The sequence below is a fragment of the Dermacentor silvarum genome, chromosome 3 (assembly GCF_013339745.2).
Source record: "Dermacentor silvarum isolate Dsil-2018 chromosome 3, BIME_Dsil_1.4, whole genome shotgun sequence".
Classification (NCBI taxonomy): domain Eukaryota; kingdom Metazoa; phylum Arthropoda; class Arachnida; order Ixodida; family Ixodidae; genus Dermacentor; species Dermacentor silvarum.
This window is the reverse complement of record NC_051156.1, coordinates 136,023,822-136,037,399: the sequence shown is the minus strand read 5'-3', so window position 1 is coordinate 136,037,399 and position 13,578 is coordinate 136,023,822. Positions and strand designations below refer to the sequence as shown.

The 13,578-nt window shown below is 44.3% G+C and overlaps 2 protein-coding genes across 2 annotated transcripts in view; both read right to left on the bottom strand.

The window, feature by feature from the left end:
• Positions 1 to 8,657, bottom strand: part of LOC119445810 (2-methoxy-6-polyprenyl-1,4-benzoquinol methylase, mitochondrial) — a 38,341-nt gene extending 29,684 nt beyond the window's left edge. Inside the window, exons 1-4 of the mRNA XM_037710100.2 lie at positions 8,180 to 8,657; positions 7,968 to 8,117; positions 4,707 to 4,883; positions 2,741 to 2,847 (exon numbers count right to left, since the gene is read on the bottom strand). Of these exons, the coding sequence (XP_037566028.1) occupies positions 2,741 to 2,847; positions 4,707 to 4,883; positions 7,968 to 8,117; positions 8,180 to 8,363 (618 nt within the window). The 5' untranslated portion in view covers positions 8,364 to 8,657. The remainder of the gene's footprint in view (positions 1 to 2,740; positions 2,848 to 4,706; positions 4,884 to 7,967; positions 8,118 to 8,179) is intronic.
• A 282-nt stretch (positions 8,658 to 8,939) lies between these two features.
• LOC119445811 (dynein light chain 1, cytoplasmic) lies at positions 8,940 to 11,474 on the bottom strand. The gene is made up of 2 exons (XM_037710101.2): positions 11,322 to 11,474; positions 8,940 to 9,927 (listed from the first exon to the last, which is right to left on the bottom strand). Exon 2 carries the CDS (start codon positions 9,924 to 9,926, stop codon positions 9,657 to 9,659), a length of 270 nt encoding a protein of 89 aa, XP_037566029.1. The 5' UTR covers position 9,927; positions 11,322 to 11,474; the 3' UTR covers positions 8,940 to 9,656.
• Between the last annotated feature and the right edge of the window lie 2,104 nt (positions 11,475 to 13,578).

Sequence of the window (13,578 nt, the reverse complement as noted above, 5' to 3'; positions counted from 1 at the left end):
AGACCCAGTTAGCACATTTTTGGCTCTAGACTAATTTTGTCCACCTAGGGCTCTTTGACATGCACGGGGGTCGTCCACTCTTATTACGAACACAGCGCATCGAAGCTAAGGTGCGCAGGGACTTGGAGGTGGGGCTTCGTGACGTTTGCATCTGCTAAAGCACGGTACGCTCCCGTGTTTTAGCACACGACACGAAGCCCAACCTCCAAGCCCCTGTGCGGTGCGCTGCTTAGCTTCGATGCGCGGCCGTGCCGTGTGTGCTGGCACTTCGCGAAGAGTGGCCCTGCTGTGTTGTGTTTGTAACATCAATCAATCAATCAATCTTTATTTATCCAGAAAATCTGGGTGGTCTTCAGGGCTAAAAGCTGCTCTAGGCAGCTTGACTGGGTCCCTGAAGACCTCTACATTGGCAGTATGCGACGTTCATTCTACAATTATACAGCCGAGAAAATGAAAGCAGACATGTCACAATTACAATGGATGTTGGTACTCACTAAGATATCAGATTCAAAATCAGGAGTACTAAGAGTGGACAACCCTGTAACTAAAGGGTCCAGGAGTGTTTTTGCACCGCACCCTCATTGGAATGAAGCCTTGGTGGCTGGGACTTGAACTCACAACCTCAAGCTCAGCAGCAGAATGTCATGGAAACTGAGCCACAGCAGCAACCACTGACCCACAGCAGCCTCAAGGGTTTACAGTAAAAATCTTTTTTTTAAGCTTGTGAACGTCTAGAAAAAAAAAAAAAACAGAACCTGTTTTACACGCTTACAATGGAAATCATCATCATATGAAGCCACCAGACAATGAAACCTGGTGGCTTCAAATGGTGCATAGAATAAAGTGACTTTTTTATTTCATTTTTAATTTCGATGTAGGGTTGATAAAGTAAAGGGAAAATGAAAGTGGATGATCTAGCGCAAATATAATAACCAAGAAGGTTGGATGGGAAAACAATGCCACTATAGCGAAATTTGTATGAGTATCATACACTTAAGCGAAGACATGTATATATTGGGATCCCACCTCAGGCAAGTTGCTTTTTTCATCCACTTTCATTTCCCTTTACTTTGTTAGTTCTACATTACAGTAAAAAAAAAGTAATTTACCCCATGCTCTCTTGGTGTCATTCCCTGTAGCTTCATCATATGCCCATGGCTAACAAATATTGCCCTCTTGTTCCCTCATCGTTATTGTAGGAGACATTTGTCATCTGCACTGCTGTTTCTGGCAATAAATTGGTTCAGGCTAGCTGGTAATCCATACTCTTAAGACCATTAGTGCAGAATTCTAGGACCAGACTCCATAGTTAAAGCATCTGGAGGCTGGTTCATGAAAGCACTCCATTCAAAGGTGAAGCCGTCCTCAGACTTGTGTTTGGATACCCTGCTAATTACAATGTTGTGCAATGAAAAAAAAAAAAAAAAGAAAGCTACAGAGCTTTTCACGCTATATTTGTTTCATTACATTTGTTTCATGTTGCACATCACAGAACCTGTTCACATCCTAGGCAGCGCGGAAGTACTGGATGCTCACTGCACAAATGTAAGCACAAAGCATAGGAAGTCACAGTGTGCAGAGCACGCGCATTCGGGGTAGCACAGAACTGCAGCTACTGTTTAAGGAAAACAGTGTATGCCGTACAAATGCATACACACATGAGGAAAACACGAAGGGACAAACCACGGAGCACCGGTAAACAAATTTGCATAAGAACACAGAAACAACATTAAATAAGCAAGACAGTTTTACATCTAAGCCAAAACTGATTCAGACAGTACAGAGAGCTGCTTTTTGCGACATCAGTGGCAGTGTTGAAATAGGCATGCAATGGTAAAGATGTGCGATAGTAGCAGTAACTTGAGACATGTCCCCTACCAGAGCAAATTCTAAATGCTCTTGCCTAGCAAAGCCAGTGTATGCAACACCACCACTCTTCTTGAAGGGCATTTTTCTAGTAGACTATCAAATGCAGAAGCAACAAAGAGACTGAAGAGGAACCCAATGTGCAGCACGGCAGAACAGCAACGTAACCTATCAGAAGCAAACTTTTTGCTTAGGTAGGTCTTTCTGCAAAAGAACGTTGTGGGCCGTAAGAAATTTAACAGCTGGTCGTAGCTGAACAAATGTTTTAAGGTCACCAACACTCCGGGTTCCCTGTGTGCGCATGCCCTTATGTCTGCACTGAGATCATGAGAAGTGGATATGCAGTTTGCCCAAAGATGTGGCTCTAATGGGGGACAAGAGCTATTGGGGGCTGCCCCCCCCCCCCCCCCTGGTAGTTCCTCTGGCCCCTTATCACCCTCTTCCTTCCACGACGTGATGAAGTGCTTGCATACACCCAACAAAAACAGAAAATCATGTTCTGCACCCCCCTTCTCAAATGTGCTCGTGATACTGGCCAATCCAGTTCGTTTCGATGGAGCGAATTTTGTTAGTGCGTAATATCTGTTGTGTTCTTGTGTGTAAGCTGAATGATCTTCCACATAGCATGAGGTCCGTAAAAATATAAAGTAGTCACTTTCTCAGCACAACAAAGAAATTGCCATCGTTGCTCTAACTTACTAAAGGACTGTACTCTCAAATCATTTTGATAAGACACACAACAGACACAACCACGATGTTCTGTAGTTGCAAACTTTTCTGACAAAATCTCCCTGGTGGTCATCATAATTTAGCTTAAGTTAATGTTATCTCATGGTGCCCCTGCAAGTAATCTTTGAAAGCATCAAATGCTTACCCTGTCAATATGAGTGACGTTACGAATACCAAATGCGATAGTGTATGCATCAAAGTGGCCATCACCAAATGGCAGCTGCTCAGCATCCCCTTGAGTCCAAGATATATCTACAGAGAAAAGAAGCACAGCCTCGTCAAGCAGCCACTTAATTGGTATGGCCAAGCTTGGTATTTGCCTAAATATAAATAAACAGCAATTCAAAAAACTTTTTTTAGGTTTCCAGCATGTATTCCCAGTGTTTTATTTCATTACAAACAGAAGAACACCAGTAGACCAAACAAAAGACCAAAACCAGCATTGATGCACTGAACAAGCTGGGGACGAAAAGAAGCAATTACAGTTTTGGCTGAGCTTTTGCTTATGGACTGCTCTGCTCGCACTTCATGAGCTGAGACGCTGCAAAGAACCGCATTGGTTTCAGATTTCAATAAATGTGTCTTACGAAAACACAAGCAACACACTGCTGCAATACACCCAAGAAGCATGCATAGTCATGCTTTGCTCAATTGCCTCTGCAACAAAGCGAGAGAAGTGTTCTGCCTTCCACTGCCGGCATGAGAGATGCGTAGTAGCATTCCTGTTGAGCAGCTATGCGAAACTTGTTAGGATGTCTGAGCAGAGCAGACTGTAAATGATGGGCTACTCTATCAATTTTATTCCATCAGTACCTCTGCTGCATCCTTCAAAGGGCAGCTCGACATTTCAGGAAAATTACTCTCGAATTTCTCTCTGTCTGCTTTCACACGTGACAGTTTTCCATAAGAACACAGAAACAACATTGAATAAGCAAGACAGCTTGACATCTAAGCCAAAACTAATCCAGACAGTAGAGAGCTGCTTTTCATGACATCAGTGGCAAAGTTGAAATAGGCATGCACTGTTAAAGAAGTGTGATAGTAGCAGTAACTTGAGACATGTCCCCAACTGCAGCTAATTCTAAATGCTCTTGACTAGCAAAGCTTTTCTTGGTGGAGATGATAAAAAGATTGCGTAAGAAGGTTACCCTTGTGTCTAAACACTTACGCCAGTAGATATGTTGAAAACTGTCACTCAGGTCAATAAAAGCAATGTAGAGTTAGATAACAGACATGTTTGCAAGATATTGCCGCCAGCACTACTTACTGTTCCTGTGCTGATGCCGCGAATAGCAAGCCCCGCGGGCGTATTTGAGGGCATGGATCATAAGTGTGTTTGCCAATCTTCGAAATCTACATATACATAAAAAAAGCTCACAACTACCTGTAGTGCTGCTAGAGTTGTGGCTTGGGCTAGTTCGTTCATGGTGTGACAGTAGGGGAACAGCGCAAAATTGAAGGAGCACAAGACAGTACACAAGCGCTGTGTTCGGCCTGTCTTCGTCTTGTGTTATGTCAATTTGCACTGTTCCCCTACTTTTCCTGTAGAGCCATTTGACATGAGTGACCATAGTACCCAGTGGAACATACAATTTCCACCTACATCCATACACCTTGAGGAACCACTAAAGCTGCCCATTTAAGAACACAAAAATTAATGTTTCTACCCTACTTTCCTCTATTGCCTGGTGATTGTGACCCCCGGTAAAAAGAATTGCAGCTTCACAAGAACAGGTTACAGATATGCATCAATGATTTCTAAGACAGTTAGACCATACAGATGTTGTTGACAGCACTTTATAAACTACCTTATTAAAGCATGTCGCATTCTTAATTGGGACTTCCGAATTTTTCTGCAAATGCATTGTACTGATAGATATCCTAAACGAAATAATGTAAGACCCTGTAATTTAACGGCCCCAAATGTTTTAAAATGGGAGCCTTGGGCATACACGGCAACTAAACTTCGTGATCTCGAGCTTGAGCTAAATGGCTCAATTGGGCTGCAAAAGCTTGTTCGCTTTTTTTTTAATGATTTCTGCATTGGCAAGGCCATGCAGAAATAAAAGTTTGTACAGTATCAGCAGAACAGCCACATGACGGTAACCAACCAGGATAAAGAAGATCATTCCGTCGTTTGCCAGCTTCCAGCATTTCTCTGTTGATGTCCACAACGTAAGCATGTGCACGCTGACTTGATGAGCCACCAGTGAGATCCACATCTGAGTTGTCGTTAGCTTGGAGCTCTTGATATCTCACAGCTTGAATGAATCTTGTTGAAACATCTCCTGCAGCACAAACAGCGAGTGTTTCATCATGTGAACTTGACACGTGCCAGGAGCCCCAAGTACCACAGCCTACTCACAAAAGTCTGGCAGTTCAAGGAACAAAACACAAATATGCATTTCAGGCACTGGGTGTATACAATTGCATATGCCAAGATGATGTCTAAAAATCAGAAGCATTAGTGTAAATTAGAGCACTGCACGGGCCGGTTTTTCAGGCCCGGGCCCAGCCTGGTGAAATAAAACCTGGGCCATACCCAGCCCGGTTTTGTTCGACCCATTAGCCCTTGAGCCTACACGAAGCTAGGTAGAGTTCTTGGTTATTGTGAAAATACGGCCTTGTGATCAACAGGTGCTGGGCAGTCTTCAAGCTGCATTAAAGCAGCTTTTTGCATTGCTTGCTGCTCTTGCTGGCTACTTTAACTATGCGAGAAATAAACATTTCATTTCACTTCATTGCTAGCTGAACATGCACAGATTATTATTCAAATATTTGGTATGAAAACATGCATATACAAAGGACAGTTAGGAAAACCGGGAGAGATCAGGCTGGCAACAGCCACCGGGAGTGAGTGGCACAACACCTGCTTACGTTTAGGGAGGAAGATATAGAAAAGTACATCCATTGATCACCATGCTCCTGCTTTAAAGTGTGATATGGACAGCCGTACTACATTTTCTAAATACTTGTGCAGCAATATATTATAGCAAAGGCATAGGTAACACTCCTGTACACACCGCCAGCCATTTCATCTCACTTCTGAATCTCATATAATCATTGGGATGTACAGTGATAGAACTCCAGCCAATAAATTTGGCGCAAATGTAAATTTAAGTGCGCTGGTCTATCAGTTTTCAGGAATATCATAATACATAGCCACTAGAAGCTTTTTTTTCATTAAACAGAAATTGGTGATCCGCAAGGCTAATGCTCGTATTTTCACGTGGAACATGCTATTTTTATTGCTTTATTCGGCTACATTATAATAATGTCAGTTTTTCAGTCGACAATTTAGGCATCCTTATTTTGCAATGTATGCAAATTTGGACTCTGTCTACTTTTGTTTCAGTACAGTGCATGTACAACATAAGCAACATAGCTTTTCCCCCGTCAGATGGGAATATGATCTGCTCGTTTGTTCATGTAATTTCACAGGGAACACACCTAGCGCTAGAAAAACATATAAAGGACTGCGAATCCCAGGGTTGAGCCCCACAACGCGTGGAAATAGCATTCAAAAGAAAAATTCACTCAGACAATAAAATTCTCTCGGACGTTCTGTTTGTTTTTTCACATCCCTCTCACCAATGTTGCGAAATTTCACAGCATTTGCATAGGCTTAAGTATTTATCTAAGAACGATGGACACTTGAAAGTCTACATTTAATTAGTCAGACTAATTGTGCGATAAACTATGGCATAATATTCAACTTGTTTGAACAAATAATTAAGAAAAATAATGGTAACCAGTAGGGAGTTGCACTATGCCTTAACATAAGAAAAATTGTGAATGAACTTTCCAGAATTTATTTGCTACCATTTTATTTAAGTTATCTAAGAACTTGTGCAAAAGTTATCTAATTTTTGTTTTTCAATTGAAATGATCTCACACAGGCAGTGCAAAGCGGCACATCAGTGACTGCTGCTGAAAATCTATACATTCTTGTGCAGCAACAAAGTATTTCAGACAAGCCAGCCTCTAGGCACGTCTTCTGTTCTTGAAAAATGTAACCAGCTGTACCGAAACTCCTCTCACAGATTCCTCTTGTGGTTGCTATACGAAGGAGAGCTTGGATACCCGAAGATAGTAATGATTTTTTTTGCAGTGAGTCTCACACCAGTAAATAAGCTTCCAATCTTTTTAGCGCAATCGCAATGCAAATATTTTTCTAACTCATCATTTTGATTTGACTCTGTGATGTCTAGCAACTCTTGAAGTTTGCCTTTCGCCAGCACTCCCAGCAACCCTAATGTGCTTCCCCTTCAGTTTTGTGGAATGTTCAGTTTTGTGGAGTTGCAAAAAGCATGTCCGGGCCTGATCCGGGCCCGAATCAACAATTGCTTACCCGGCCCGGGAACAGGCTTTCGGGCTAGTCCAAGCCCGTGCAGTGCTCTACTGCAAATGACACTGAAAATATGGTGCACACATCTTAAGACACATCAAATCAGACCTGTGCTCCAAGCAGTAGAGTTGCGATCTGGGTCACCTGGTACACATTCTTGAGAATTTGAACCAGTCAAAAGACCAAGGACAAAGAAGGGACGCGGCACACATCACGACTGGACTAACAACTGTGCTTTATTGAAAAACCTGGTATCCCAGGAAAACCAGGCAAGCATGCACAGCCCAAGAGCCAACACACACACAAACTAACGTGACTGCGATAGACCAAGTAGCTAGTGCCAGTGCTACAGTAAACTAAGTGCCTACTGCATCAGCGAAATACAGGTAGTACTCATGCAATAATCCCCTTGCATGCTGATGTGATAAGCTTCGAGAATTTCACACTCAGTCTTGCCCTTGCCTCCACCTAGAATTATAACATTGGAAAAAGGGGGGGAGGCAGCCGCATTCCTGACAAAGGCGAGGCAAGTTTGCTCCTGTTACATGATGACAAACTGACATAGCAGCAATCTGCATGTTTGCTGCGATGTAAGTTTGTCATCATGTAATAGGTTCTCTCTCTTTTTTTTTTTTTTTTTTTTTACAGTAATAAAATTTTAATGAAAGTTCAAAGGTGGAGTTCACGTTAGGGACGCAAAGCACACTGAAAAATTCAGATATTAATCTGTTTTGCCGCTACATGTTTATAATGATGCTGAAAGCGCAAGAAATGCGTTTAAAACTAAATCTTAACATCTTGACAAGGGGTCATTGAGGCAGAATGGCAGTGGCCAACTTCATCAAAAAAAAGTTACGTCAAAATTCACAGGTTTCCATTGCCAAACAGGAAGCACCTGACAGAACGGCTAAAAATTCTATTACAGCCCCTGTGCCTCAAGCTACATCTATCAGAAGGCACGCCCGCATAGGTAGTCCGTGACAGCCCCTTGGATGCATAACAGGAAGTTATACAAGCGACCTACCGGTTCCTCCCGCAACATCAATGAGCTGCATTCCCGGCAACGGACCTAGGACCGAGATCAACCTGTCCTTCCAAAGGCGATGAATTCCCGCACTCATGGCATCGTTCATCAAGTCGTACTTTTCTGCCACTCGGCTGAAGACTTCACGAACTGCGCACCAAATACGAAGATCTCAGATGAGAAAATTCGCGTCAAGCTCCGACTGCTCTCACCTTTCTCAGCCTTTTCGTGCTCGGAAACTTTTTCATACCCAAAATTTGTGTTGTGATCCCTCAGGGCCTCTTCCGTTTGCGGAGAACTCTGAGGCCCACCACTCGCACATCTCACGAACGCCACAAACGAACTTCTGTGGCCCACGAATCTGGCTGCAAAGCGCAACCGGCAGGAGGTCGCCATCTTTAGCGCCCAGCGTTAACCGACCGCCGTACGTCAAATCCACCGAAGAACAGCCACACATGCCACCAGCAGGCGCAGTCGGTGGGTGCGGCGTTCAGCCTTGAACCCGTGCCAATAATCGCGTTGTCGGAGCATCTTCACCACCAATCCAAGGCTGGAGCGCATACCTGACGTCTGTTTGCGTAGTGCAAAACCACGGCACCGACATCGCTTCACGTCACGGTGAATCAAGTGATGGGTCGTATTCTCGGACGATCGCTTTCGGCGATACCACTCTCGGCGCGCGCTTCTTGGCCGAGTGAGCACTGCGTCACGCGAAAGCGATAGCATCGCCGAAAGTGATCGTCCCTTTCTCTATGGTCCGACTATCACCCCCAGATACTTCGTTAACTGGAGCACGGGCCGCTCGCTGGAAATGCCTAGAGCATGTAAACTATCCGTGGAATCGAAGACTTCCCAAGAACAATTCTTGCTCTCGAAACTTTTGTTTTTGAAATTATGTAATCCCATTTAATTCTTGGCCAATCCCAGTGTGCATGAGCCATATTTAAAGGAAAACCAGCCAATACGCCACTATTTAGAACAAGAACTCGCGAAGTAAAATTTATTATGCCATATACACACACACACGCACACTTGACTTTTGTGTAAGCTGCTATACAGGAGTACCAAGAAAAAAAAAAAAGATGATGGACGCTCGACCAAAATATATATAAACAAACTTAGCACTTTCAACAGCCAACAAAATGAAGGTTTCGGTGATGAAGTGTTCTCATTTTCTATGTAAGAAATGACAAAAAAAAAAAGTGGGGGGCCTCCTTGCCTTAGCAGCAAGCACAGGATTGAATGCCAAAAAGAAAAATGTGGAAAAAAGAAAAACGAACTGTCAAGAGCAGCCATTCCATGGTAGCAAAGTGTACAATTTGGGCGAGAGAGAGAGAGACAGCAAGCAGTCTACAGCGGCGTTAGACTGGGTTCAGGGACAGGACAATTTCATTTCTCTTGTGCGGCACAGAGACTGTAAAAGCCGTGTTACAATATGAGAGAGTAGAACTTGACTGGCTGCAGCAGCGATGGTGGCAGCTTCCTGCAACAACCCCCCCTTTGCCCCGGGAAAAGAACAGGTCATCTCTTGCTCCCCGTTCGGCGAAAAGCACCAGCCTCCATCCACGGTTGCACTTCAAAGGTCCAGGCGAGCTACTTTTTTTGAGTCCTAGATGCATCCAGTCCTTTGTCCCTTCCTTGAGCTTTTCCTTCCCTGCCGACCCTCCCGTCCTTTGCCCATGTGCTGGCTCAGCCGGACTTGAAGAGCAGAATGGCCACCTGGCCGAGGTAGAAGTAGATGAAGTGCTTCGTTTCGTGGGTCACGTAAGAGCCGAAGTTGCGGCCCACGATGCAGTGCCAGGTGGGGTTGTACTTCTTGTCAAACTCCTTCTTGATGTAGGCTGCGATGTCCTTCTCGATGTTGTACTTCTCCAGGGCCTGTGTGGCCACATCCACAGCATCCTGCTGCATCTCCTCGGACATGTCCGCATTTTTGATCACGGCCTTCCTGTCGCTCATCCTGCGCAGAATAAGGAGGCACATACAATGTAGCAAAGAAACTCGGCATTGAGAAATTCCTACTTCGTGCACTACTAAGATTATACGAGGGGAAAAAAAAAATCGTAATGAGAAAACTTGCAAGACAACATCCCTGCATAACCACAGGTGGAACACTAATTCTAACTATCAACTGTGTTCATTTAAATTTTAATAAAACCCTGACCTTCCCAAAAGTGAAAAATAGAGGGAAAAAATCTCTTGTATCAGACCAGGCTACAAATGGGGATGTTTATGAAATGTTGCCATTTTTTATAATTAATTTGTACACGTAGGCTTGCCTTCTGCCCGAATTTAGGCAACTGTACTGTACATGCAGTGACTGCAGCTCCACTACTTAGCCCTTTTACCGAAATGGGGGGGGGGGGGGGGGGGTCAAACTGCATTAACACAAGCCAGCATCACAGGTTATTGCAGCAAATCTGCTAACAATCAAAGGAAATATGGAAGCCATAAAAAAAAATGCACGAGGCCAGCCTCATCGCCACGCTTCATTACCACATTTGAATTCTAGCGTGTTACCTACGTGATACATGCCGGTACGCTGACAGAAATCGAACGCGGTTCGCGAATCTGCGCTGGGGCATAAAGTAGTTCACAGGGCTACCAAGCCTTAAACGGCGTTACCCACACTGTTGACGTGCCTAACCGTTAGCTACTAAACATCGCTGTTGCTCGCGACGACAGTCGAAGCATACAATACACCGGACAGCGAGTGGTCCTCGCATGACACCGACGTGGCTAGCCAAAGTTAGGGTAAGCTATTCGAGGCATTGGGGGAAAGATAGGCCATAAAATTCACTCTTGCCTCGAACAACCTCGAACATTCGCGCGTTCCACCTCAGCACAGCACGCCCTTTCCATACATGGGAAGGCACACCACCACACCAATACCTACGCAACGCCCGCGTTAGCGTTCCATGGCTCCACTTCAAATCAACAACGCGCCACAGTTAACTAAGGCTTCCGAAGACTCGCAGTAACGAACGCATAGCCTCGGAAAACCAGTAACTATGAGTTTAAAGCTGCTTAGCCGAAACGCCGGGAAGCGCGCGCGCCAAAAGGAATACGTGTCACGCCGACTGTAAGAGACGCCATGTCATAAATAACACAACAGCCCATGAAAAACGAGAATATTGGTAATAAGGCAGCCACGGATAACATGGAACAACACTGTCGGCAGCAATTACCTTTACGCAGAACAGCTAGCCAAGGGTAACGAACACCCGCTGCGATTCGGAGACAGGCCTCACGCTGTGCGAAGTCGCGCGCCGGTATCACGAAATGCGCTGCCAGTCTTCTTTCTTTTCAAGCTAGGGAGCCTCAAACATGGACAGAATTGAAGACGCTGCTTACCTGAAGGAGTTTTTTCACGCTGGCGTGAAGATGGACCTCGAAAGCACAGGTGTTAGGCAAAGAACTTGCACAGCTTCTGTCCGCCGGCGCACGCGAAGTTCCTAAAGCAATGTGCACGTCCTATTTCCAACGGTGATCCCTCATTGGACCAGAGAATGTAAGAACGCCCTCCCGATTGGTTCACAGCCGGTCTTCTGCCATGGCTTCTATCAGCCCAGAATTCCTTGCGGCGTGTTTGACGCGGTTGGCGCCGTTTGACAAGTTCTTGTTTCGTTTTTAGTCGCCGCTGAAGTAGAAGCTGACGAATATTTTAGATTGACAACCGATGTCAACCAGATAGAACCATTCGGCAAAAAATAACGTTTAAATCACCATTGCCGTTGGGGGCATCTGAGAACTGCAGTCTGAGGGGTGCCCAACTTTCCACTATTAAGAAGAACAAAACAAAACAAAACGTACGCACTAAAAAAAGGCGAAGCTCGTTTTTTAAGCTTATAAAACACATGTAGCATTGATTAAAGCAGGGTTCTTGAAAGGCATAATAAATCTCACCGCAAAACAATGCCTTCGAGATTACCGCAACTGTGTTGCGTGTCTTGGAGGGACATACATCATCATGTACGTCATAACAAGCGGCAGCACTTGTTTTAAAAGCCGATCGTCTGTATGTTATGCATCAGTCGATCAGTCATTGTGCTGCCATAAGATTTCATACAATTTTGTGTTGTCATTACCTACGGATTTTATGCGCCGATAATAAGCGCAGCAGAAAGGTAAAAATACCGAGCTTAGTGGCATCGGTCATTACTCTGATTCAAAAAGATGCATACATCCACCCTACCAGCTGCTCTCGCGCAATGCTTCTTTTGCTCTGTTCGTTTGTATTATATATTTATTGGCCGGGTTAATGTAACGGTTCTATTCCATACTATCACTTTTCAAATTTAAATCAATGGTTAGAGTGGCGGTGCGCCTACGTACTACATCATCCCCGCGATCGGCCGGCCATGAATGGTGGGGATCATGAAAAGCGGGGGCGAAGGGAATTATAAACATTATAATCTGCCGGCTCAAATTTTTGCGGAGCTTTGTGTTTCAGTGGCCATAACATCGATACATTACATATTTTCAGAAGCGCAGATCGCACGCACTGCGGGCATTTGGTGAAAGCGAAGCTTCCTTGGTGTAAATGTCTGTGTTAGCGAATTTAGCCATATCGTGACATTACATTAGTAGCGCCTCTTCTATTAGGCACTGATACCATACTGACACTATGCTGATACTATGCACACAAGCTTTAGCCGCATAGCGAATGCGTGCCTGCTCGATCGACGCGAAGCTTCTTCCTTGCATCAAGAGTACTTTTCGGTCACATGCCCACTGTAGCCCGCCGCAACACATTCCGATGCATATCCAACGCCACTATGCAAGCGCTTCCTCTCAAACTTCTCCACGCGATCTCTGGCTACGACGCGAGCGTGACATTGTGAAATGCCCTCCGCTGCACCTGTGCCGAAACCCCCCCATCGGTGTCTGGCCCAGTAGACGATACACTGACGCCAAACTCGGAGAAAGAGGCAAAGAAGCTTTGCTAAAAGCTAACATTACTCTGCTGGAGCCTTGGAAAGCGTCGCATAAGTTCCAGAGGAGAACAGCACATGATATGCAAGGCTACTGATAATACGACAAAATAGAGACCTTTGGCTATAATGCTGTTGCCGTGCAAGTTATGGGTGACAAGCAGTATCATACCACTTTGCTGCTCTGTTAAACACCCTGGTTTTTATTGGACTACACCCACATGTCCCCTTTTCATTCATTTCTAATCGCAAGAAATTCCTTTAATTCTTTCTTGTTGCTCTGCTATTCCCAGGTTGAATGATCATGACATACCTATTCTTTCTCAGTTTGAAATTTTCACTATATGCTTTTATTGTGTGTTTCTGAGTGGGTTTTTTTTTTTTTTTTTTTTCCCCTTGTTGCTATCCTCAAGTTTCCACCTCTTACTATATGTGCGTTTTTACAGGATTTCAATTTCACTTGCACATTGTGGCAAACAGCGTACTAGTTGTTTTGCCATGTCGCTAAAATTTGTTAGTGGGATTACAATATAAATAAACAAATAAGTAAATAAATAAATAAATAGTTCTGCCTGATTTTGCATAAATGACATCCATCTACACAAGAAAGGGCATATAATTTAATACAAATCATACACTATGAATGCATGGTCAGACAATCAAATTTGCTGCCGAGT

What these genes read in the sequence shown, in the direction of transcription:
- LOC119445811 (XM_037710101.2), bottom strand. Translation starts at nt 9,926, where the DNA reads ATGAGCGACAGGAAGGCCGTGATCAAAAATGCGGACATGTCCGAGGAG.